This window comes from Felis catus, chromosome F2 (genome assembly GCF_018350175.1).
Source record: "Felis catus isolate Fca126 chromosome F2, F.catus_Fca126_mat1.0, whole genome shotgun sequence".
Lineage (NCBI taxonomy): Eukaryota > Metazoa > Chordata > Mammalia > Carnivora > Felidae > Felis > Felis catus.
The window spans coordinates 74,025,535-74,051,126 of record NC_058385.1 but is presented as its reverse complement, the minus strand read 5'-3'; the positions used below and the strand labels follow the sequence as shown (position 1 = coordinate 74,051,126).

General features: G+C 46.9%; 1 protein-coding gene across 7 annotated transcripts in view; it reads left to right on the top strand.

Moving 5' to 3' along the window:
* DNAAF11 (dynein axonemal assembly factor 11) overlaps nucleotides 1-20,830 on the top strand; it is a 79,847-nt gene extending 59,017 nt beyond the window's left edge. For 5 of the 7 annotated variants that reach the window (XM_045049801.1, XM_045049800.1, XM_045049804.1 and 2 more), the window contains 2 exons: nucleotides 13,363-13,448; nucleotides 14,282-14,659. In XM_045049801.1, coding sequence (XP_044905736.1) covers nucleotides 13,363-13,448; nucleotides 14,282-14,498 — 303 coding nt within the window. In that variant the 3' untranslated portion in view covers nucleotides 14,499-14,659. Of the gene's footprint in view, nucleotides 1-13,362; nucleotides 13,449-14,281; nucleotides 14,660-20,229 lie in introns of those variants that run through there. The other 2 variants (XM_006943388.5, XM_045049802.1) reach the window with 1 other exon arrangement.
* Nucleotides 20,831-25,592: the final 4,762 nt, after the last annotated feature.

Below are 25,592 nucleotides of genomic sequence, written 5' to 3'. Positions count from 1 at the left end.
CACCCGTCCGTCCACCCACCCATCCATCCATCCTTCCATCCATCCATCCATCCATCCATCCATCCATCTACCCACCCACCCACCCGTCCGTCCATCCACCCACCCACCCACCCACCCGTCCGTCCATCCACCCACCCGTCCGTCCATCCACCCACCCGTCCGTCCATCCACCCACCCGTCCGTCCATCCACCCACCCATCCATCCACCCATCCATCCATCCATCCATCCATCCATCCATCCATCCATCCACCCATCTGTCCACCCACCCACCCATCCATCCATCCATCCGTCTGTCTATCTGTCCACCCATCCATCCATCTATCCATCCATCCATCCATCCATCCATCCATCCATCCATCCATCCACACCCCCATCCATCCATCCTTCCATCCATCCATCCATCCATCCATCCATCCATCCACCCACCCACCCGTCCGTCCGTCCACCCACCCATCCATCCATCCTTCCATCCATCCATTCACCCATCTCTCCATCCATTCACCCATCCATCCATCCATCCATCCATCCATCCATCCATCCACACCCCCATCCATCCATCCTTCCATCCATCCATCCATCCATCCATCCATCCATCCATCCACCCACCCACCCACCCGTCCGTCCACCCACCCACCCATCCATCCATCCTTCCATCCATCCATCCACCCACCCACCCGTCCATCCATCCACCCATCCATCCATCCATCCATCCATCCATCCGTCCACCCATCTGTCCACCCACCCACCCATCCATCTATCCATCCATCCATCCGCCCATCTATCCATCCACCCACCCACCCACCCATCTATCCATCCATCCATCCACCCACCCACCCACCCACCCATCCATCACCTATCCTACCATCCACCTAGCCATTCCATATATTTTAATGATCACCTACTGTGTGCTCTGGTAGGTTCTTGGAAATGCTAAGAAAAAGTAAGACTTGTGCTGCATTAGGTTCCCCTAATAGGGGATACCTTCGTGTAGGGATATCTTCATGTAGAATTAGGATCAAATCTGTAATACCTCCTGCTATTTTGCTTGCATTGAAAACCTAAGAGGGCTTCTCATTCCCAGTCCCCCGGTCCCCCCCACCATTAATGCTCTGCTACTGAGCCACCATCCCCCTCCTCAACTACTTCAGTAGTCTTATAGGAATAGCTGTCCTTGTTTTGAGTAAAGTTTCAAAATGAGTCAGAAAGTTATTTTCCTTGGAAGAAGTAGTGAAGAAGATATAAGAAAGACAGTTGTATGATTTTTAAAACTTAGACTGAAACATGAAAACAGGGAAACTGGGAGTGGGAAGAACAAGCATATGAACACTTTCGCAACCACCAAATACATACCGTTAACTTTTTAAATTTTATTTGAGTATAGTTAGTTTCAGGGCTAACTATGCTCAAGCTGGACAAGTTTGTACATTGTGCTGTGTTCACCACAGCTGTGGCTACTGTCTGTCGTGTTACATCGCTATGACAGTATCATTGACTGTATTTCCTGTGCTGTGCCTTTTCCCAAAATTGGAAGCTTGTACCTCCTTCTCCCCTTCACCAATTTTTCCAATCCCCCACCCTGCTTCCTTCTGACAACCATAAGTTTGTTCTCGGGATTCATAGGTCTATTTCAGCTTTTTGTCTGTTTATTCATTTGCTTTTTTTTTTAGATTCTACTTACGAGTGGAGTCATATGGTATTTGTCTTTCTTGGTCTGACTTATTTCCCTTAGAATTATACCCTCCAGGCTTATCCATGTTGTCTCAATGGCCTGATCTCATCTTTTTTATGGCTGTGTAATATTCCATTGTGTATATACACCATATTTCTTTAACCATTCCTCTATTGATGGACACTTACGTTGCTTCCATATCTTGGCTATTGTAAATAATGCTGCAGTGAACATAGGTGTGCATATATCTTTGGGAGTTAGTGTTTTCATTTTCCCTGGGTAAATACCCAATAGTGAAATTATTGGATCATATGGCATTTCCATTTTTAATTTTTTGAGGACTCCCCATACTGTTTTCCAAAGTGACAATGTCAGTTTGCATTCCTGCCACCAGTGCATGAGGGCTCTTTTTTCTCCTCGCCATCCTCGCCAACAATTGTTTCTTATCTTCTTGATTTTAGCCATTCTGATAGGTGTGAGGTGTTATCTCATTGTGGTTTTGATTTGTATTTCCCTGAGGATCAGTGATGTTGAGCATCTTTTCATGTCTATATGGAATGTCTATTCAGGTTCTGTGCCCATGTATTTTTTTTTTCAGAGAGAGAGAGAGAGAGAGAGAGAGAGAGAGAGAGAGAGAGAGAGAGAGAATATCTTATGCAAGCCCCACACCCAGTACGGAACCTGACATGGGGCTCTATCTCATGACTGTGAGATCATGACGTGAGCAGAAATCAAGAATAGGATGCTTAACCAACTGAGCACCCAGGCACCCCTCTCTGCCCATTTTTTAATCACACTGTTGGTTTTTTTGTGTTGAGCTGTATGAGCTTCTTGTTTTGGGGGCGTATTAACCCCTTACTGGGTATATCATTTGTAAATGTCGTCTCCCGTCCCATAGGTTGTATTTGAGTTTTGTTGATGGCTTCCCTCACTGTGCAAAAGCTTTTTATTTTGATGTAGTCCCAAGATTATTTTTGTTTTCTGGATAAGAGACCTATCTAGAAAAGTGTTGCTACGACCAATGCAGAGAAGTTACTGCCTGCGTTTTGTTCTAGGATGTTTATGTTTTCAGGTCTCACATTTAGGTCTTCTCAGTGCACTGTGTTCATGTTGAAATTTAATATAAATATTCTCGGGGAAAATGAGTGGAATTAAATTAAAATGTGTGAATTACAAAGCATTACAGAAAATAAATGTAAACAAAAGTCAATACAGTTAGGAGTGGAAAAACACCAGGAGGGAGACACAAAATCAGAATATTTGTAAGAAAGTAACAGATGTAAAATCCATTATGCTATCCAGCTCAAAAGAACACTCCTGAAACTCAAAGACCTGGGAGATACATAAACAAAAGAATGGACAAAACTATATGAAGTGAATGCAAGCAAAATTTAGAGTACTTATGGCAAAATGAGTATCAGACACGACAATTTAAAGCAAAGAAGCATAAAATGGAATAAAAGTTATTCTATAGTAATAAAAGTATTATGTAAAATAAAAGTCCAACTCACGGCCTTATATTCATTGATTGTACATTATTTAAGTGTAGAAAGCCCAGGGTCTTATAAACGTAAGGACAGATAAGCAGTCAGCTCTACTAGAAGATTTATGACCCATTTCTGTCTTTGATAAATATGATCAATGAAGAGTAAGACCATTTATTATTTGAGCAATATAATTAAGATAATTTGAAAAGTTCATAATAGACAAAACCCTCCAAAAAGCTTATTCTCATTTCCAAAAGAAAAAATTACAGAAATTATATTTAATTACTAGTCCCTAGAAATAATATTAAGCATAAAATACAGAGTAAACCACTAACTACAATTGGGAAATTCAAAATGCTGTCCCCAAGTGCTGTTCAACCTCATAGGAAATACAAACCAGAGTTATTAATTGGAAAATAAAAGCTTTAAATATTAGCAAACTGTAGAGGCTTTAGAATCAAAGACATTTTATATGCACCTGCCAACTCATAAGCCGCCTGAAAGCGTAAATCCGCCGGACTGATTTCAAACGGCCAAATGAACCCATAATTGCTTTCTGCAGACCTGCTCCTCCCACAGTCTTCCCTGTCCTAGAAAATGGCATCATCGTCGGCTCAATTGTCCAAGTCGAAGGTTAGAAGGCATCCTTGACCTACCTCTTACCCTTACACGTCGTCAGCACTACTGCCCGAACATACCCTGAATTCAGTTACTTACCGCTGCCTCCCCACCTCAGCCGTGTCCGGGCTAACACCATCTCCCAGCTGGACCATCTCATACAGGCCCCTCCCTGTTTCCCTGCTTCTGTCCTTTCCACCTTTTGATTCCTTCCCCATACAAAAGCCACAGTGACCTTTTTAAAACGTAAGTCAGATCATTTTATGCTCACGCTTAAAACCCACCAGTGGCTTTCCATCGCACGTCCCGTAAATGTGCTTGCGTAACTGAATGGCATCCGGAAAAGCCTCGAAGCTGTGGGATCAGCAAGACTGTTTTCAAGACTCCCCCGATCCATAGAATCACCTGGAGAGAGCTTGTTAAAAAACTAGATTCCCAGGCCACTATCCTGAGGATTCTAATTAGATGTTGTGGAAGTGTGTGTCTTAACAAGTACCCTGAGGTGTGAGACACACGGAGGAAGTCAGTTAAGGGTCTGATGGAAACTCAGGAAACACTGAAAATGCATACAGGAAATGTATACAGGAATGTACCTTGTGGGAGCAATTCAGGAAATGTATTACACAGGTGAACGCAGATCTGAGATGCCAAAGGAGGGAGAGTAAGACCAGCCAGAAAGCCGTAACATCAGGTGGGTCCCTCCTCTCCCAGGACAGAGGGAGGAGGTGGTGGTGGTGGTGGAAAACACGCACCAGGTCATCTGGAAGGAACCAGAACCGCAGAGGCCTCTTGGGCAGCCACGGAGGAGATCCTCCCTCCGTGGAGTGGAGTCGCTCACGCAGACAGGGATTGTGGGAGAGACACCTGGAGCCTCCTTCGAGGTTCTCCGGCCTCCCTCCAGTGCTTCCTGTTGGCCAGGCCCAGCCGGGAGCCACGTGACCCGGAACTCTCCAGAGCAGAGCAGAGACAGGAGAACAAACGGGCACAACTGCACGCAGGCTCAGTACCTGTATTGTGAGTGTGGATACCACATCACACCCTCGTTAAAATACCGCACAGGCCTGGCCTGAAGGGTACGAAAGCCAATTATTACTGGTAAATTCTTTTAAGGGAAAAATCTCCATTTAACTCTCCTATTCTCCCATTCTGGGGCAAATTGTGAATAATGGATTGCCCTTCGTGTAAATGATGCCTTCTAAGAGGGTGTGTGGGTGCCAGGGGACCCTGAATGCAGAGTCTAAAACCTACGTTACGTGGGACAGTGGGAAGCCAGAGAAATGCGTACAGATCCGTAGTGGACAGGCCAACAGAAGCCCGGAAGAACTGATTAGTTAGCCAATAATTCGCATGTTATGTGTTCGTACAATAAATTTGATGACCAGTCCCCAGATTTAGACAGTTTCCTAATAAGACTCCATGTCAGTAGTATTTTCAGAGTGAAGTTTGGGGTGAGGAGAAAGCAATTTAGCTGTAATGGCAAAAACAAAAACAAAACAGTGTATTTTTTACCTAGCGACGAAGGAAACACTTTCTTTCAAAAGCCATCATGCCACTGCACTTAATATTTTTGTTAACATCACACACTCGGGCTGATGAAAGTAAGAGTGTATTGAGAATATTGCTCCTTCAGCTGAGTTGAAGGAAAAAAAAAAAACCAGCAAAGTCTCTGTCACCTCCTGTGCAAAGTCCAAGCACCTTAAAATCAACTCTCTCAAGACCTGACGTCTGCCTGGTGCTTCAGCCTTTTTTCCATCTATTATCTGCCCAATATTCTGTGCTAGTTTATGTGGTCATTTACCTTCTTGTCTTTTGTTCAGGCTTGCTGTCTCTCTCTGGAATGTTCTGATGTAGGGAATGTACCACATAATCTCCAGCTTCTGGCAAATTCCTCCTTATTCTTTAAAATTCATATCAAACCTCACATCCTCCAGTAAGCCTTCCCCACATCACCGGTGCACATCCCTCCTTCCCTTGGGCTTCCATATTTAATGTACACACATACCTGTCGATTATACTTCCTTCAATGCATTTTCACTGCTAATGTGTCTTTATCTCTCATGAGATGATCAATGATAATTTTTTAACCTATCCTTCCATATCTACCACTTGCTCCTATGTTTGGCACATAACAGACGCTCAGTAAATATTTCTTGAGAAGATTTAATAGAGGCAATAGCTGAAACCGTGGTACCAAGTAAAAATCCAAGAGAAAGAGAAATTTGCTTCTGATTTTCCTAAATACTGTGATTTGAGAAACCAGGGTAAATTCACAAGAAAAAAAATAAATGATGGATTGTTTTATATTTTGTTCTTCAATGAACATCTCTGGTTAGATTCTATTTTCTTTGTCCATTTGCTCTCTTAATTTACCACGATAGCAAGCCTTCATCTAAAGTGGAGCGATTGTTTTCTCATTCTTATTCAGCTTCATATAAATAACAGTTAAGTTGAACCATGTAAAATCACTGTTTTGTAGGTCAAAAATGGTCAGATATTGGTAATTCCTGTGGTTCAACCTAAAGGATCGAGAGCTGGGTCTCTCTCCCTTGCGTCTGGTTACTATATTTTACACAGCACATGTAGTCTTGGTTCATTGGCTTAGTAATTTCTGTAGTTGGTTAAGCAACCACATACATTTTGTTAAAGTAGAGGTACATGGAAGGAACCCAAGTGTCCATCGACAATAAATTCGTACAATAAGTTTGATGACCAGTCCCCAGATTTAGACAATTTCCTAATAAGAACCAGTCCCCGGATTTAGACAGTTTCCTAATAAGAAAGAAGATGTGGTTTATATATAATGGAATATTGCTTGGCCATGAGAAAGAATAAAATCCTGCCATTTGTAACACCATGGATGGAACTGGAGAGTATTATGCTAAGTGAAATAAGTCAGGCAGAGAAAGACAGATATCTTATGTTTTCACTCAGCCCAAGTTTTCATCAGCCCAAGTGTGTGATGTGGAACTTGAGAAACTTAACAGAAGACCATGGGGGAAGGGAAGGGGAAAAATAGTTTCAAACAAAGAGGGAAGCAAATCATAAGAGATTCTTAAATACAGAGAACAAACTGAGGGTTGATGGAGGGGTGGGGGAGAGGGGAAAATGGGTGATGGGCATTGAGGAGGGCACTTGTTGAGATGAACACTGGGTGTTGTACGTAAGTGATGAATCATGGGAATCTACTCCCAAAACCAAGAGCACACTGTATACGCTGGTATGTTAGCTAACTTGACAATAAGTTATATTTTTTAATGTGGTATATACATAAAATGGAATGCTACTAAGCGATCAAAAAGAATGAAATTTTGCTATTTGGAATGATGTGGATTGAACTAGACTGTATTATGCTAAGCAAAATAAGTCAGAGAAAGACAAATACCATATGGTTTCACTTATATGTGGAATTTAGGAAATAGAACAGATGAACTCGGGGGAAAAAGAGAGACAAACCATGAAATGGACTCTTAACAACAGAGAACAAACTGAGGGCTGTGGGAGGGGGATGGGCTAGATGTGTGATGGGTATAAAGGACGGCACTGGTTGAGATGAGCACTGGGTATTGTACAGAAGTGATGAACCACTGAATTCTCCTGAAACTGATATTACAGTGTATGTTAACTAACTGGCATTTAAATAAAAACTTGAAACAAAAAAATAAATAATCTACAGTAAAAAAAAATGGATGCGAGGGTGATCTGGCTACGACATCTGTCACCCCATTGATCACCAGGGTTGGTTTGGCTGATCTAGCCGGCTAGCCGGGTGTCCCCTTCCTCCCTCACTGCTCCAGGTGTGTCCCTCCCAAAGCTTCGCTCAGTCCAAGAAAATGACCTTCCCTGACAGAGGAGGATCATTCTTTAGTCAAGGGTATACGAGTGGCTGCAGTTCCCTGCTAGAAACTCCAAACAAGTTCTCAAGGCACATAAAATAAATAAAGTAAAAATAGAATAAAATAAATAAAATAAAATGGAATAAAAAAAATAAAATGAATAAAATAGAATAAAATAAAATGGAATAAAATAAGTAAAATAAAATGGAATAAAATAAAATAAAATAAATAAAATAGAATAAAGTAAAATGGAATTAAATAAAATAAAATGGAATAAAATAAAATAAAATGAATAAAATAGAATAAAATAAAATGGAATAAAATATACAGAATAAAATAAATAAAATAAGATGGAATAAAATAAATAAAATAGAATAAAATAAAATAAAATGGAATAAATTAAATAAAATAAAATGAATAAAATAGAATAAAATAAAATGGAATAAAATATACAGAATAAAATAAATAAAATAAGATGGAATAAAATAAATAAAATAGAATAAAATAAAATAAAATGGAATAAATTAAATAAAATAAAATGGAATAAAATAAATAAAATAAAAATAGAATAAATAAAATAAAATGGAAAAAATAAAATAAAATAAAATAAAATAAAATAAAATAAAATAAAATAAAATAAAACAAAACAAAATAATAAAATAAGTAGAGGTAGATTGTCTCCATGCTGCGTGCTGCCTCAGGAAGTCATGAGACGCCATCCCAGGGTACTGTGTCAGCAAAGACTGGAAAGTCATCTGGCGGAAAAGCCTTAGGAGTGACTTCTGCCTTCTGTAGAGGAGACTTGGTTCCTACCTCCATGTCCGCTCCCAACTTTCAGCTGCACGAAATCACATGATTCTGTGAGAATTAAAGTAATATCACATCATTAAAATGTTAATTTGTACCTTTGTGCCTGGCCCACAATTGAGTTTTCAGGAAGCTGATTACATTTCCTTCTATGGATTCAGGAAACCATTAGTCCCCCTGATCTAATTTATTGAACGTATTTTGGCCCTTGCAGCTGTCCATCAGTCATCCCTGAACACACTTAGTGCAAATGAATAAGATGGTTAATGTTAATGACCATCACTTCCTAGAGGAAGAACGATGCTGGTGCTGTGGGTGTGGTAGGAAGACAGTGGTCACTACTGCAGGACCTCGTGGTCCTCTGCTGGGGAAAGTCAGAGCTCATTGGAAGTGTTTTACCTGCTGTGAATATAAATACTGGCGTTAAGATGAATTTTGGCGTTGATATGAATGTTGGTGTTAATATTTTTCTTCGTGCTGCTTCCTTAGTTCCTTCTAACTTTTAAACTTAAAAGAATCTTTGGAACTAAATAAGCTGAAAATATCTCTTAAAAATAAGAAACACATTTAGATTCTGGTGCACAGCAAATTCCCTGTGAAGAGAAGTTCCAAATTTGTGATGCTATTTGCATTTCCATAAACACAGAGTATCTTTGTCTGAGCTTATTATGTGACAAATAACAGTGTTAGAAACGGGGTGTTTTAAGACTCTAATTATGCACATGCTCCCATTCTCTTTAGTGCGTTTACAACGTGAAGCAATACAAAATTTGTACTTTTGGCTCAAGAGCTTTGTTCTTAAAACTGACATTTTAATGATTTTTCACTAGCATTGGCCTCGTTTAATGTAACTAAAATATTCAAAAAAAGTTTTAAAAATGCAAAGGTGCCACGGCTCCCCAGGAACAGGTCTGAGATGGAGGGGAGCATGCAGGGTGCCTGTGAGGGAGCGCCCCTCAGGCGGCTGCCTGTGAGCGGGAGGGAAGGGGCCAGGAGCAGGAAAGGGGAAAACCGAGCTGCCGTGGAGGCCTGACAAAGACCTCAGCCGACGCCCAGCGAGCTCTGCGGCTGACAAGGTCCTTTAGAGTTGTCCTGAGTCAGGCTTGGGGAGCAACCTTCGACCCCACAGGGATCAGAGAGAGTGGAGCACAGGCTCTGGGTTCTCATACTTCCATAAGAGTACCAGGTCCCAGGCACGTCAAGGGAGCAGCAGAGAGTTCCAGAACCGAAAAGGCCACAGAGTCAAGGACTACAGGTGAATTAGGGGTAACTGGTGTGGATGGACGTCCTTCACCCCGAAGGAGAATCGGAAGCCCACCTATGCATTTGGGGCTCACTGTAATCATGTTCCCTTCCCTCTGGCTTGGGCAGTTAAAATTACTTCAGTTTAAGTAAAATCAAACCTTCAGTAGCTCAGGTGCACTAACCACGTCTCAAATGTTCAGGAGCCCCATGTTGGACAGCACAGAACACTTCCATCGTTGCAGAAGATTCTAGTGGACACCATGCTCTCTCTGCACAACCGCATCTCCCAGAGATGCTTCGGTCTCCCTCAGACACTGCAGGAGGAAGGTGCCAGTTCCCAACACCCTAACATCTATGGCCTCTCTCTGCTCCCCTTGACTGGAGATGTCTGTTTAGCCCCCTCGTATCTATCTTTTCCTTCGTCTTTGATATTAATATGGTTTAACAAGCCAGAACTGGGGCGCCTGGGTGGCGCAGTCGGTTAAGCGTCCGACTTCAGCCAGGTCACAATCTCACGGTCCATGAGTTCGAGCCCCGCGTCGGGCTGTGGGCTGATGGCTCAGAGCCTGGAGCCTGCTTCCGATTCTGTGTCTCCCTCTCTCTCTGCCCCTCCCCCGTTCATGCTCTGTCTCTCTCTGTCCCAAAAATAAATAAACGTTGAAAAAAAAAATTAAAAAAAAAAAAAAAAACAAGCCAGAACTGGACTCAACAGCACCTAAAAAGTGTTTCCGTCTCGTTAAGGATGGGCCAGGAAGGAGGGGGAAATATTTGAATCCATCACACTAATTCTGTTAAAGAAAAGGACAAAAACCAGTCAAGTTTTCGTATTCAAAGAGTGTTAACATTCATACCTTACCGTCGTTAACATCCGAAAATACAGCATCAGTCATTAGCCGGCAAGAAATGCCTGGAAAACAAAATTATGACATTAATATATTTTAAAACATAGCAAAGAAAACATTTTAGGATTAACCTCCTCCCCCCAAAACCTGTGTTTGACGATGATAGAATCTGCTTCATTGGGCAGACCTTTCCATGAGTTACCTCCTTTAAGTATTCAGTAAATATCACACTGGTGGCTTGAGTTGCTGATTCCCCCACAGTATTCTACAAGTTTGTGTTCTGCCGACTACCCCTCATTCGTCTGTGGTCCTTGACTGTGTGGCCTCTTCGGTTCTGGAACTCTCTCTTTTTTTTTTTTTTTTTTTTTTAATTTTTTTTTCAATGTTTTTATTTATTTTTGGGACAGAGAGAGACAGAGCATGAACGGGGGAGGGGCAGAGAGAGAGGGAGACACAGAATCGGAAACAGGCTCCAGGCTCCGAGCCATCAGCCCAGAGCCCGACGCGGGGCTCAAACTCATGGACCGCGAGATCGTGACCTGGCTGAAGTCGGACGCTTAACCGACTGCGCCACCCAGGCGCCCCTGGAACTCTCTCTTTTAAAATGTCTCCGAACAAACTCTTCTGGACCTGAAATTTAGCGTCTTTAGTACGCTCAGGGTCCATTGTTCCTTCCTCCCAGAGTCTCAGCAAAAGTCTGGCCATTGCACACGCCATTTGTAAAGGTATTTTTCCTGGTCGGGTGTCCAGTACATAGGTTGAAATGTGTCATTTCGGCAGATCTTTCCCTTCTGCATTGCACACGGGCCCTCCCGTGAGGTCTATGGGAAGGGAAAGGCAAGCCTGTGTGCGTGTTCCTCTGTGTAAGGGAGCAGAACAAAATCACACATACAAACACGGATTGAATTGTTGTCAAATGTGATAGATAAATATACTCTGCACTATCTAAAACACTGGTTCTTAGGGGCACCTGTGTGGCTCAGTCAGTTGAGCATCCGACTTGGGCTCAGGTCATGATCTTGTGGCTCGTGAGTTCGAGCCCCACATTGGGCTTGCTGCTGTCCCCTCAAGAGCCTGCTTCAGATCTTCTGTCCTCCTCTCTCTCTCTCTCTCTCTCTCTCTCTCTCTCTCTCTCCCCCTAATGGGAAACCGATGACCCGGTCTATTAATTTGGTTAATTGGCCAGCACCCTGATGCAGAAGTTGGGTAAAGATTGGATTGGAGAATCTGGTTTAGAATTGAGGCTACCTCGGGGCTTCCGATTCGCTTCCCAAACGGAGATGGTGAGTGCAGCCTGCCCGAGCCAGCAGGTGGGGTAGGAGTGGTGACCAGACCCACACAGCCCAAGCCTAGTCTGTGTCCTCATGGATCCTCTCACTGTTGGGCAGCAAGTGAAGTCTCCGGCCCAACAGAGGAAGGGCAGCAGGTGTCCCTCACCTGCAGGGGAATGACCCTGCCCACCGGTGAGATGGGGCCAGTCAACGAAGCACTTCCTCCCCAAAGAAAGGGAAATGATTAGGATGATTAGGATGGAGAGAGGAATGTACACGCTCCAGATCTTTCTCCTCCCTGGAAATAAAAGGCCGGAGTGCCTGGGTGACTCAGTCAGTGAAACGTTGGACTTGAGCTCAGGTCATGATCTCTCCCCATTCATGAGTTTGAGCCCCGCATCGGGCTCTGTGCTGACAGCTCAGAACCTGCAGCCTGCTTCTGATTCTGTGTCTCCCTCTCTCTCTGCAACCCCCCCCCCCCACCCCGGCTCATGCTCTGTCTCTTGTAAAAAAAAAAAAAAAAAAAAAGAAGAAGAAGAAAGAAAGGAAAGAAAAGGCAGAAGCCCCCATCCTGATCAGCGGACCAAAACAACATGAGGAGAGTTCCTTCTCTCTGCCTATAAATAATCCTTGTCTTATAGTTATACTGGGAGGTGGGGGTGAAATAAAACACATGAACTGCCTAGGATAGGCAGGCATGTGTCCAGCATGGTGTCGGGGTCTAGTAAATGGCCACCTGTTCTCTTCCGCCCCCATAGTCTTAGATCTTTGAGCTTTCTAGTAGGAGGTGCTGGGTGCGAATAATCTTCACTATACGTTCATTGAATCAAATCAGTCAGTTTTATTTATTGAGACCTCAACATGCTTAGCACTGAGCTTATTTGGCTTAGAAGAAGTGGAAGAAGGGGCGCCTGGGCGGCTCAGTCGATCGAGCGTCCGACTCTTGATTTCAGCTCAGGTCACGATCTCACAGGTTCACGAATTCGAGCCCCGCCTCAGGCTCTGCACTGACAGCGTGAGGTCTGCTTGGGATTCTCTCTCTCCCTCTCTCTCTGCCCCTCCCCCCCCAATAAATAAATAAACTTGAAACAAAAAAGTGGAAGAATTACAGAACTTTTCATACGCAAAGGGGCCTTTGAGCTCGTATCTCATCCCTTCATTCTATGAAGGATGACCTGGGGGTCCAGTGTGCTGGGAAGGGAGGGATTCGAACCTCCAGCTCAGCCTGCTTTCCACTGCAACACATGCCAGGTGGAGGTGGAGGAGGGGAGCTGCTCAGAGGCAGTGTCTCAACCACGCCTAGATCCCCACCACCCCAAGCAGTGTTTGGCAGGTTTCTGGCTCTCAGAAAATATCTGTTATGTGAATTAATTCACCATATCCCCCCTGCTTGGCCTTTGGCAAATGAAGGATAGCTTGTGGCTTTGCAAGACAGATCCAGTCTGTGATATAACTTTCTCATACCGCATGTAGGGGCTTACAGTTAGACTCTTTCATGGCGTACGCAGCAAAACTTAAAATGTTGTATATTTTTGAGGATATGTCCAAGACTAATGCACCACTCAGTGCGTGTTGTATTTTTATTTTAGGTAGACGAAGTCATCACGGGTTGGCGACAAACGTCAGAGTCTGGGACGAGTCCCTCGGACAGCAGCAGAGAACACACAAACCAAAGGTACCACCTCCCCAGCCATCGGAAGCTTCCTTATAGTTCTCTTCATTGTCATTTGGTGGCTAGAATGCACCTTCCTCAAAGATACAATTATTTAGCATTTACAGATGATTCACGCTGTGAATGTTCATGTCTATTCCCAAAACTTAGACTCTGGATTTATAGGGCTCTTGATCCCTAAAAACCAAATCTGTGGGCATACAGGCCCCAATTTCTTGTGTCAATAATGGTGAGAGTGGTGAGGTCAACACCAACGACTGCTAACATCTACTGAGCACTTACTACATATCAGGCAGTATCGTGTGTACTTCACCCATAGTAACACACTTAACCCTCACCATTTTTATCCTCGGTTTACAGATGGGCAAAATGAGGGAGAGAAGTTTAGAATGTCTGAAGGTCTGTGGGCGCCTGACTGGCTCAGTCGGTTAAACGTCCAACTTCGGCTTCAGGTCATGATCTCGCGGTTCGTGGGTTCGAGCCCCGCGTGAGGCTCTGTGCTGCCAGCTTAGAGCCTGGAGCCTGCTTGGGAGTCTGTGCCTCCCTGTCTCTCTCTGCCCCTCCCCTGCTCGTGCTCTGTCTCTCCCTGTGAAAAATAAGTAAACATTAAAAAAAATTAGAATGCCTGAAGGTCAGGTGGTCTTGACACGTTGGGACAGCCCTGCTGAGCCCTCGTCGAATGCTGCTCACGCTACCCTTTCATGGCTCGGATGTCACTTCGTAGCTTCTAAAGCTCTCAGGGTTGCCAGGACCAAGAGTCCCCACCATGTGCCCTCCCGCCCACCTCCTACCCCCAGATCATCTGCGAGCCTCTAGTTCAGCTTCTTCCACACCAGGACCCCTCCCGCTCTCCGTGCTCCCCCGGTGACAGGAAGCCTCTCCTCATTCCTAACTGAAGATCCTGGCGGCGCCTCCCGAATGCCCTCAGAACGAAGCTCAGCACCCGTGACCGGTGGCGTCCCTTCAAGCATTTGGGACAAAGCTCTTGTTATTTCGGTGCTTCCTTCGAATGCACAGTCCCGGGCCTTTCGACTTTCCTTCCACTTGTCGTGATTTCCAGACTGTTACCGTCCAGATGGCAAAATCTATTTTGAACCGAGGCAAACTATCTTTGTGATACAAATGTATATGCTGAAATTATCATTACAAAAATACCTGAACGAGAGCTATATTTATGTCTTGCATAATAGAAGCCGTCAGGCATTCATAACATCCCGAGTCAACTGTGGAAGTTTTGTGGACTTTCGAACGTGGGCTTTGTTTGAACGACGGGTACGGAGTTGAATTCCTTCTGAAAGCTGGGTTGCTGGTTTTAACCTTGGAGACCAGTTGGTCTCCTATTTCCCAGATTAGTGTAATTTACAGAGGTTCAAGGGTAGTCTGCTAGCATGAATATTCATGGTCATAATTACCCCCCAGCAGCATCCACACATGAAAGGAGTGTGACTCCCGTTTGTGAAGGATCAGGGAGGGGCGGCCAGTGTGGAAGCTGGTCTTTAGACCCCGGGAAAATCCCCATTACGGTGATGACATTTGAGGACTAGAGATGTCTTAGCACAATTCTTTATGGTAGTACTTCCTACGGTCTGTTTGCAAAGCCGTTTTCATTTTTGAATTTTTTTTTAATGTTTATTTATTCCTGAGACAGAGAGAGACAGAGCATGAGTGGGGGAGGGGCAGAGAGAGAGGGAGACATGGAATCTGAAACAGGCTCCAGGCTCCAATCTGTCAGCACAGAGCCCGACGCGGGGCTCGAACTCATGGACCATGAGATCGTGACCTGAGCTGAAGTCAGACGCTTAACCGACTGAGCCACCCAGGCGCCCCGTAAAGCTGTTTTCATTTTTGTTACTGAGAAGTAATCACCTTGCAGCCACACTTAACGTGTCTGTGTGAAGGTTGTTTGCGTGCTCCTTAGTCATTGACGGACTTGACCATCCACACCACCTCAGCCTCTGGCTGGGCGATCCCGTGAACTAAGAAGGCCGCACGTGGGAATGAGGTCAGGCAGGTTGTCAGTTTGAGGGACGGGAAGATGGTGGGCACAGTGATATGCCGGGAGGGCCAGAAGGGGCCCATCGATCCTTTCGTAGCCAGAGCGGACCTTTCCTCATGCTGTAGAGACAGAGTGACCGGAGGGGAAGATCAGTGGAGTAAGGTTCCGTTCCTTGGGACCGGAGGAGATCGTGTTTTGTGGGGCAGGTCACCGATGCCGTGAATTCTTGTGGTCCTGTGACACTGTATGTCTGATCAAGGAGGGACACATACCTCACTCGGGATGGGTTTGTTGAGTGCCGAGTGCCTCCTCTGTGCTGCATGATACTATCCATCACCTATCTTTCATCTTCAAAATAACCACAAGAGAAATCCTGTTATTCCTACTGGACTGAGTCTCAAAGAAATTAATCTGCCCAAGATCATAAAGTAGAGCCAGAGTGATAAATTTGGGCCCATCCTTTGGCTCATCTTCCTACTCTCTTCACGAGGTCTTTTTTTTTTTTTTTTTTAGTAGACTTTCTTCTTTAAAGCAATTTTAGGGTCACAGAAAACTTGAAAAAAAGCACAGGAATTTTCCATATATCCACTGCCCCCACTCATACACAGTCTCCCCCATTATCCACTTCCCCCCATGATGGTGGCACATTTATTACAACTGATAAATCTACATTGACACACGTCGTTATCACCCAAAGTTCACAGTGGGCATTAGCGTTCAGAGTTGGTGTTATTCATTCCCTGGACTTGGACAAATACATTTCCCTGACGACACATGGTCTGGAGCCTCTTTCCGTTTGTGTATTTGCCATCTGCCCATCTTCCCTGGTGACGTGTCTGTGAAGATCCTTGGCCCTTTTCTTTCAATCACACGGCTTTCTTATCGTTGCATTCGAAGAGGGTTTTTGGTATGTTTTGGATAACAGCTGTTCATCGGATGTTTTCTCCCAGTTTGTGGCTTGTCTTGTCATTCTCCCAAAATTGTCTTTCATGGAGCAGAAGTTTGTAAATTTAACGAAATCCAGCTCGCCGACGACTTCTTTCAGGGCTCGTGCCTTTGCGGCTGTATCTAAAATGGCATCGCCCGCCCCCAGGGTCAGTCAGCTCTTTTCCTGTGCTCCCTTCTGTGACTTTTGCAGTCTTGCCTTTTGTGTTTAGGCCAGTGATCCATTTTGAGTTACTTCTTGTGAAGGCCGCAGGTTTATGTCTAAATTCATTTAAAATATACACATACTGGGGACACCCGGGTGGCTCAGTTGGTTAAGCGTCCGACTTCAGCTCAGGTCATGATCTTGCGGTTCGTGAGTTCGAGCCCCATATCAGGCTCTGTGCTGACAGCTCAGAGCCTGGAGCCTGCTTCGGATTCTGTGTCTTCCCTCTCTCTCTCTCTCTCTGCCCCTCCCCCACTCGTGCTCCCCCTCCCTCCCTCTCTCTTCTCTCTCTCTCTCTCTCTCTCTCTCTCACAAATAAACACTAAAAAAATTTTTTTTAATATACACATACTGTATTAATTTTCTTGGGTGTGTGATATTTTGATGCTATCATAACGGCTTTTGTTGCTAGGATATAGATTTGCAATTAATTTTTTGCCGTGGTAAAATACATATCGCATCAAATTCATCGTCTCGAGTATTAAAAAGTGTACAACTTTTTAATGGGATTCAGTATATTCACAGCGTTTGTATCACCCCCACCACGTAACTCACTTTTGTGTTTGATTTTGTACCCAGCAGCCTTGCTGATCTCTCTTACTATTTTATTCATTTGTTAGTTGTTTTGGATTTTCTGTCTACCTACGGAGAATGTGGAGTTTCTTTCTTCCTAATCCTGTTCCTTTTGTTTTCTTGCCTTAGTGCATAGGGAAAGGCACCAGGACGGAGTGGGAGGGAGGTGACAGCAACCGTCTCTGTCTTCTTGCCGATCCCAGAGGAAAAGTTCAACATTATAGCATGAAGTCTGAAGCATTTCCTTGGTTTCAGAATCCGTGCTGTCGTATTCAAAATCTGAAGTTTCTCGTCTCTATTCGCGTTCTTGTTGCTTCTGCCGGTTCTCACGCTAAGTGCCCTTTTTCCTGGAGTGCTTGTTCGTTTTTCCTACAAGCTGCCCGAATTGCCTTAGAAGATAGTCTAGGGGCTTCTCAGAGGCCCGAAAAGTGCTCACCCGGGGAGCGTTGGCCTGCGCTCTGGGGCAGACGCTACCTGAGGACCCTGCCCGTTCGGAACCACTTTACGCTAAATTCAAGGTGGCTGGGTTTTAACTGTGGCCGCTGTAAACCCATGGAAACCCCAGCTGTGGTGACAGCCCAGCCCTTCTCTGTCCTGCTTCCCTCACAGTGCCCTCGGGGGCAGGCACAACGGGTTTACTATTCATTCACTCTTACACGAGAGCGAAGCCTTCTAGGGGAGAGGGCATCCTGTCACTGTGCACCTGGCATGCTCAGGACCTTGACCTCTGTTCCCAGACTCCGCAAGGCCAGCAAGACCAAAGCACCACTTTAGGGGCTCAGCAAATGCCCTCAGGCCAAAGGTGGCTTCAGGGACCCGCTTCCTCTCTGGTCCCTCCTTTTACTGAATCCTGCCCTCATGGTTCCTTATCACCTTATCACATCTTTCCTGATCTCCCGAGGGTTTTCAGTGGGAGGTGGGAATCTTTGGTCCATGTATGCTAGCCCACCATATTACCAGAAGAAAGTTCTTTCCTCGTGTTCTTTAGTAGAAGGACTCAATCGCTGATGTGTTATGCCTGGTGATTTTAGTCTTTTTTTTTTTTTTTCTTTCTTCCACCGTTGATGAAAATATTCATTTTGCCCAACCGGTCATTCTGACTAGACTCCAGAGGTTCTGGCCCTGACGGACAGGTGGTGGGTAAAACAGTCACGTCGGGTGCCTGACATTAAGGGAGGAAACAGTAGGGGAGAAAAGGCCCTCTCCTCTTTATTTTGGGATTAGTGTGATCCTTTGGGGCTCCCGGCCTTATGGGCTCACTGTTTATTACCCGGAGACTCACGACCGATTCAAGTCCTGCGTGCAAATTACTCCTCACAACATCTGAAGTGGGTGAGTCGCGGAGAACTGCATCTGGGCTGAGTTCACTCTTTATTATGAAGATCCAGACGTTATGGCCCGAGAGATACGTGCCTGGAAGTGAGAGACACTGCTTCTCCTCAAAGTCAACATAATTATAACAGTTGAGTTTCGCTATTTACTTGATTAAGCCATAGATATGGCAGCCTTTTAAACAAGAGCACAGTAATTAAAAAGCAGAGCCATATTTAATAATGACTGTAATGTAGGTCTTCAAAAACTAGAATTTCCTTCAGAGTTTACAGTGTACTATCTGGGTCTTCGGAAAATTTATACTTTATACTCTTCGTATACATGATACTTTCCTTCAGCGGGTCTGTGTGCATTCGTCAAAATTCTGAGAAGAATTGAAACCTCAAGTGCCTTCAAGGGCTAAGTGGCTGACAGAAAAGAGGGGGGATGGGCGTAAGAACAACAGAGGGTTCACACTTCCCAGAGAAAGTCGAACCCCCCCCCCCTCCTCCCAATACCTTGTGTCTGTTGCCTAAATTTGGTCTGAGGACATCAGTGTGGGGCTCCCGGATGAGACCGACTGTGATTCTCTTTGGGTCAGAGACAGTTTCTGATTTAATTTTATGATTGCACCGTAGTAGAGTATTTTTTTTCGTTATTTAACAAGTATTCACAAATGCTATATGCCAAAGATGAAAAAGACAATATAATTGCTTCAAGAATGCTGGTTCTAATGGGGAGAACAGATCAGTAATGAGACGATTACATGATAATGTGATAAATGTTCTATTCGAGCTCTCTGCTGCACTGTTAGGTGTCACCAGGAAACGTCCTATTTGCACAGACCATGGGATTTCTGGTGTCTAGAATCTGGGAGGCACTTAATGTATTCCGTTGAATGCCTGGCCGGGTGACCAGGGCAGTGATTCCAAAATAATTTGACTGATTATCAGTATCCCTGGGGGATAGGTGGGAGGGGGGCTTTATATAAATGCAAAGTACTGGGCCCCATCCCCAGGCCTACACATTAAAATTGACAGGGCGGCAGCCCAATGACCCGTATTATCTAGAATTTTCTAATGACGGCAATACGGGAATCTTTCTTGTTCTGTTTCCACATAGCCATTGCCGAAAGAACTGGGTGCCAACAGCAGGGGTGGGATCTTGTGGGGGAAACTGGTGGGCGGAGATTTCTAGGCACCTGAACTTATACAAACGCCCCTGCAAAAGCACACAGGCTGGATTGTCTGCATCACCAGGAGGCTGATTAGCTACACTGAGCCTACATAAGACCTGCCTACAGGGATTCTACTGTTGACCCAGGCTGCGGGGTTTGCCTGCTGTAGCATCATTTAAGGATTCTCAGATGCAAGGCACCTGGCTGGCTCAGTCAGTAGAGCACACATTGCTTGATCATAGGGTTGTAATTTCGAGCCCCACGTTGGGTGTAGGGATTACTTAAAAATCTTGAAAAAAAATAAAGATTCTCAGGCGAACAGAGCCTCTCAGCCGACCTCCCCTCCAGCTGCCCATGCATCAGCACGTTACTTCTCCACAGGTCAGACTCTTGCTTCCACAAGGTTCCGAGCTACTTGAAACCCGGGACAGTCTCTTACTATTGTCTCCATGCTCTAAGGAGAGCATTTGCCCATGTTTGCTGAATGAATGAATGAATGAATGAGTTGAGTCTACTTGAAATTTAATTTAAAATGACATCTCTCAATTTCCTCTTGCCTTTTTTTTTTCTGTTGTAGAAGCAAGCAAATTGAGAAATTAGACGTAGATCCTAGCAAGCGTTCCTTCCCTGATGTGGCTAACATAGTTCGAGAGAAAAACCCCACGCCCCGAAGAGTTCGATCTGAACCCAAAATTATACCAAGTGAGGAAGCTCCAGACTTTGAAGATAACCCTGAAGTGCCCCCGTTGATCTGAAACATCAGGCCAGGTGGACGGACCCACCCGTTCCCGTTTGCCTCAGCGCACAGTGCGTAGTATGCCACGTTTGGGGTAAACACAGAGTTATTTGTCACCATCACTACTCCAGTGTCCCACTTCTACTTTATGCAGTAATATTCTTACACCGGTTTGACGTTCAAGTGCATACCTTAACATGCTACAGCTCATTTGCCTATACTAAAATGTTGGCTAGGGCAAACGTTCAGTAAATCATAGAACTCTTACATTAAGACGCTGATTTTTAATCACAGAACTGCTTGCTAATGCAGAGAGACGAAGTCGGAGATAAAAGGACTGATTGTTAAATCGGTGCTTCAGCAAATTGGTCAAGCTCAGAAGTTAAAACTGTAATTTCAGATCCAATCGGAATGCTCTAACATGATTTTAGCGGTGTTTCAATTTTCTTCTCGTGATTACTGGTGGTAATGCCTGGGGTGAGGAGGAGGAGAGCTGGCAGGAGTAGGAAGCGAAAGCCGTTAAGGCTGTAGGTACGGGCTTGACATCTGCAAAACAAGAGGGAAGCAGGTGGAAGTCTAGTGGGCTAAATGGAGCCTGGGAAGGCAGCACACAGCTCGGAGAAGACAGGCGCTCTAGTGCAGGATTGTCCACAGAGGACGAGCCCGTTGGGTCAAGACGGTCGAGCCCAGCTACCCCCCGGCCACACTCAGTCCTTGGCTGGGAGCCACCTGCCCAGAGAGTGGTGGCCGCAGTGGGAGACTTGGGGTGCTCTGCGCACCTCGTGCGGGTTCTCTCTTGGGGACAGCCGAGCAGGGTGCCTCTATTGGCCACAGGAAGGTCACAGCAGCTCTATCAGCCTTGAGGAGGCTGCCATGAGGGCTCGTGAGAAAGAGGAAAGTGCTCTTTGGTGCTGGAGGAAAGGAGACCCACCTTACCTAGCGGAAGAGAGTTTAGCAAAGCTGTTGCCCGGGGTAACATGGAAACATTGTAAGTGTACCCACTGCCCTCATAGGTTTAGGGAAGGAGATTTCCATGTAGAATGCCAAAGTCCCCACTAGTGCCTTTAGCCTCAAGGCAAAAGACACAAATAATTTGTCCATTTTTAAGCAGCGTTTAGAGAAAATATAAAGGAACTAAATTGGCTAGGTTCAAAATAAAACTTTCCCCTCCCAGTCTCTCCCCAGCCGAAATACACACAGCCTCCCCCTGACCGTGGACCACATTGCTGTTCTGGGTCTCCAAGGAATTACCATCCGTTCAGAGTTAGTGTCCCTTAATGCCTGAAAACTCTGTTTGTCAATGCACAGTCATCTGGGGTAAGCGCAAGGCCCCTTTGCAGCAGGCCAGGTGGGAGATGCACGGTATAAAATCTGGGCAGTGTGGCAGGGATCGCCAGTGAGATCCAAGCATGAGATAGTGAGCCTTGTGGAATCCTGGGGGAGGAGTGTCCTAAAAACCTAGAACAGCGAGTGCAAGGGCCTGGGATGGCATGTGGTTTCACGAATAGCCAGAAAGCCAGTGGGACTGGAGCAGGCTGAACAAGGCAGAGTATCAGAGAAGGGAGAGCCAATGGAGAGCCGGGCCCGACCATGCTTGACCTAAAAAGACACGCCTACCGCTGGGAAATTTGCACCGCTCCCGAGAGAGCATCTTCGGATTTCATAGTGTTGCGTTTTTGGTCTTTTGCCCAATGTTTCCCTAGACTCATTTCATTTCCGATCTTCAGAGAAATCCTCTCAACTAAGCATTTGCTCATTCTTCGTTCAGTAGGTATGTGCCTCCCGTGGACCAAGTGTGGGGAGAATAATGGTGAACCAAAGGAAACGGGCCTTGGGTTTCACTGAGCGTATTTTTCTGTGATGCAGACAAATGTGAATCGATTGCACGAGCAAACTAAGCTAACTCTTCTGAACTCACTCTCGCATTTTAGGACTGAGGCCCCTAAACACCAGGTGGCTTGCCCTAAGATGGCTTAACAGTATGTTAGAATGGGATCATCTCTAGGTCACTTTGGACTCAGTTTCCCCCTTGAAAGTCTTTTCCCTCCCCAGGCGAATGGGACTATTCACATGCCGATGTTTTCAAAGAAGATAGACGCAAACCAACTTCGTGAATCTTAAAGCTACTCACTCCCTTGGGAAATATGCAAAGAAGTGTGAGGGTAGAAGGGCTTTGTGGCAGATGATGTCTTTGGGGGTCATGAGCTCTAAGACCCTTGGGCAGGGCCCGTGCCGTGTCCTCACTTGGATACCGCTGAGTGTGGCTTCCGGGGGGACTTTGGGGTGAAGAAGGACGAACACATGTCTTTGGAGAGAGCTGTTACCTTTCGTGAGCTCTGCCTCCGACTCGGCGTTCCTCCTTTGTAGCCCAAACTTCGTGAGATGACCTTCACAGGATTGCACCGGGGAGCTTTGAAGAGTGTTTCCTGAAGCTGGGGACACGCGGGCTGGTGCCCGACTCATGCCTGAGTAAACCTGAAGCCCACGGTGGGCCGGAGTCCCATCCTGCCGGGAGAATCACCCCTGGGCGCAGAGAAGAGCTGTGCCACAGGAGCGGGGAATGTGGCCCTCTCCCAAGGCTGGCTGGGGGCAGGACGCCCGAGCCTTTGCTGAGGACCAGATGTGGGGTGTCGTGGGTGCTGTCCACGTGGGCTGCCCCGAGGGGTGAGGAGCCCAGGCAGGAGGCTGGAGGCCTGCTGCTGTGTGCGGGGCTGAGGAAAGAAGCTGGGAGGACTGGCCAGAATCCGGGTCGTAGGAGAAGGGCAACCCGGGAGCCTCTGCAGAGTCCATGAAAAGGCCTCAAGAGGCAGAAACGTCCACTTCACCTATCCCCTCGGCTGGCAGGGCAGGAAGCCTGACCGAGCCGTGTGACGACCATCTTACCTGCACCTGGCAGCTCCTGGCCTTGGACTTGAATGGGTAAAGAGAGGGAGTGGCCATCTGGCCACAGAGAGACAGCCAAGGACAGGGATGAGCTGGGGGAATAAATGCCTTGACCTTACTTTCCTCCTTCCCTCCAATCCCTTGCTAGGGTCTCCCACCGGCCAAACACAACCAGAGGCCAGGAGCAAGGGGGCCTGTCAGTGTGGCCCTTAGAGGTCCCGTTCCCAGGGTCCACCCTGTGGTAGAGGGCGCAATGAACTGAGCTGACACACTCCCTCTCGCCTCTCTGCCCTCACCCGCCCCTGCCCTCCGGGACTCGAGGACGGAGCAGGAGAGCCAGGAGTCCGGCTGAGAAGCAGGGGAGCAGGATGAGAGGACGGCCACACGTCCCCTCTTCTTCAGCTGTGGTTTCCAACCTAAGCAGCCGGGGACCCTGGCAGGGGAGGGAGAGGAGTGGAGAACGTTCATGCCAGGTAGGGGACTGTTGCGGGGGATAGTCTCATTACCGAGTAGGGACTGAGCGCCGAAGGGTCATCTATTCCCCCTGAGCAGGAGGAAACACCCCAGGACCTGCCTGCATGTTCCTCCAGGGCAGGTGAGGGCCGCGGAGGAAGGAAGGAAGGGGAAAGGCAGAGCGGGAGGCGTGAATGCGTTGTTTCGATCACTGCTGCGAGGTGAGGTGAGCATTCAGCAATAGGTTCGTGTGAGTGATGGCCCGCGGTTCCAGGGTGGGTGCTCTGGTTCCCTGCAGATTCTCCCTGTGCCCATTTCTTTTTTTTATAATTTTTTAAATGTTTATTTTTGAGAGAGAGAGAGACAGAACATGAGTGAGGGAGGGGCAGCAAGAGAGGGAGACACAGAATCGGAAGCAGGCTCCAGGCTCTGAGCTGTCAGCACAGAGCCCGATGCGGGGCTTGAACCCACAGACCGTGAGATCATGACCTGAGCCGAAGCCGGACGCCCAACCGACTGAGCCACCCAGGCGCCCTCAGGAAGGCTCATGGCTATGCACCCACATCAGTTTCTGCAGGGCCAGGACGGGCCCCAGGAGAGAGAAAACCTCGCCCCCCCCCCCCAGTGGAGTGCCAGCTTCGGGTCCCGATGCCCAGATGCTCTCCAGTCCACGAACTCTTCCTGCTGCTTCTCTTTTTAGGTGTCACTGAGCAGCAAGAACTGTCCCTTCTCCACCATCATGTCCCACCGTCCCCTGCACGGCTGTCCCCGTCTCTGCCTCCTGCTCCCCTCAGCACGCGAGTGGCCCGTGAATGGCCGGAGGCCGCTGACCGTGGCCGTCACGGGGGGTGGGGTGGTGAGCGCTGCTCCGGCCGCAGGGTCTGGGCGACAGCGCCCTCCTTCCCCTCGCACGGGCGGCTGCCCTCCGCGTGACAGCTGGGGCTGCACCGCGGCGCGTGTCTGTCACCATTTCGCAGTCTGTCACAGCTTGCCTGACACATTTGGGTGGAAAGTGCTAGCCCGTCTCCAGTTGACGCCTGTCAGGCCAACGTGTCTGGCACTCCTGGAGCAGACCTTTGCCAAAAGCAGCTGTTCTTTTCCAAGTTCGCTCCCTAACTTTTGCGCCTCTCATTTGGTCTGGCGCTTTCCTCGTGTTAGAGATCAGCCTCGGTCGGCCCTTCGCTCGGCGGACATTTACGAAGCACCTGCTAGGTGCAAGGAGCCATACCGGGTGCCAGGTAAAGTTCTCTTCCGAGAGCCCACTCTCCCGGTTCTCCGTCCAGTCATCGCGTGAGGCCGCTACCCGGGGGGCCCCTTCGGCCCCATCCTCTTCCCCGTGTGTCCGTCCCACCCCGTCCTGGGACGCTTGGGCCCATTCCTGTGGCTTCCATGCCAGCTCCAGGCTGACGCTCCTGAAATCCCCCTTCCAGGCCCTCGACGCCTTCCTGAAGGTCACCTGACTCCTCCTGGTCCAACGCTCGCCCGTCCATCATCTTCTCGCACCTTGTCCTGCCTCCCGCCCTGTGGCTTTTGTTTTATGCCCTCGCTTCCCACTCACCCAGACTGGAAAACACCATCACTGCGTCCTGTGTTCATCGTGCAAGTGGTGACTCACTCCTGTCAATTCTGCCTCAAAAAAAGCTTCTCGTGTCTCCTCCAAATCTATTTCCACAACTCACATTCACTCTCCTGCCATCTGTTTGTCGACGTGACTCCCACTTCACCCCTCCTCGACTTAAGTACCCCCTTTGTTGCCTGGAGGACAAGACCCGGGCCCCATCCTGCTGGGAGGCTGCATCTCCCGACACCGCCCCCCCTCCCGCCCCGGCACCTCGAACCCACTACACCAAGGTCGTCACCATTCGGGG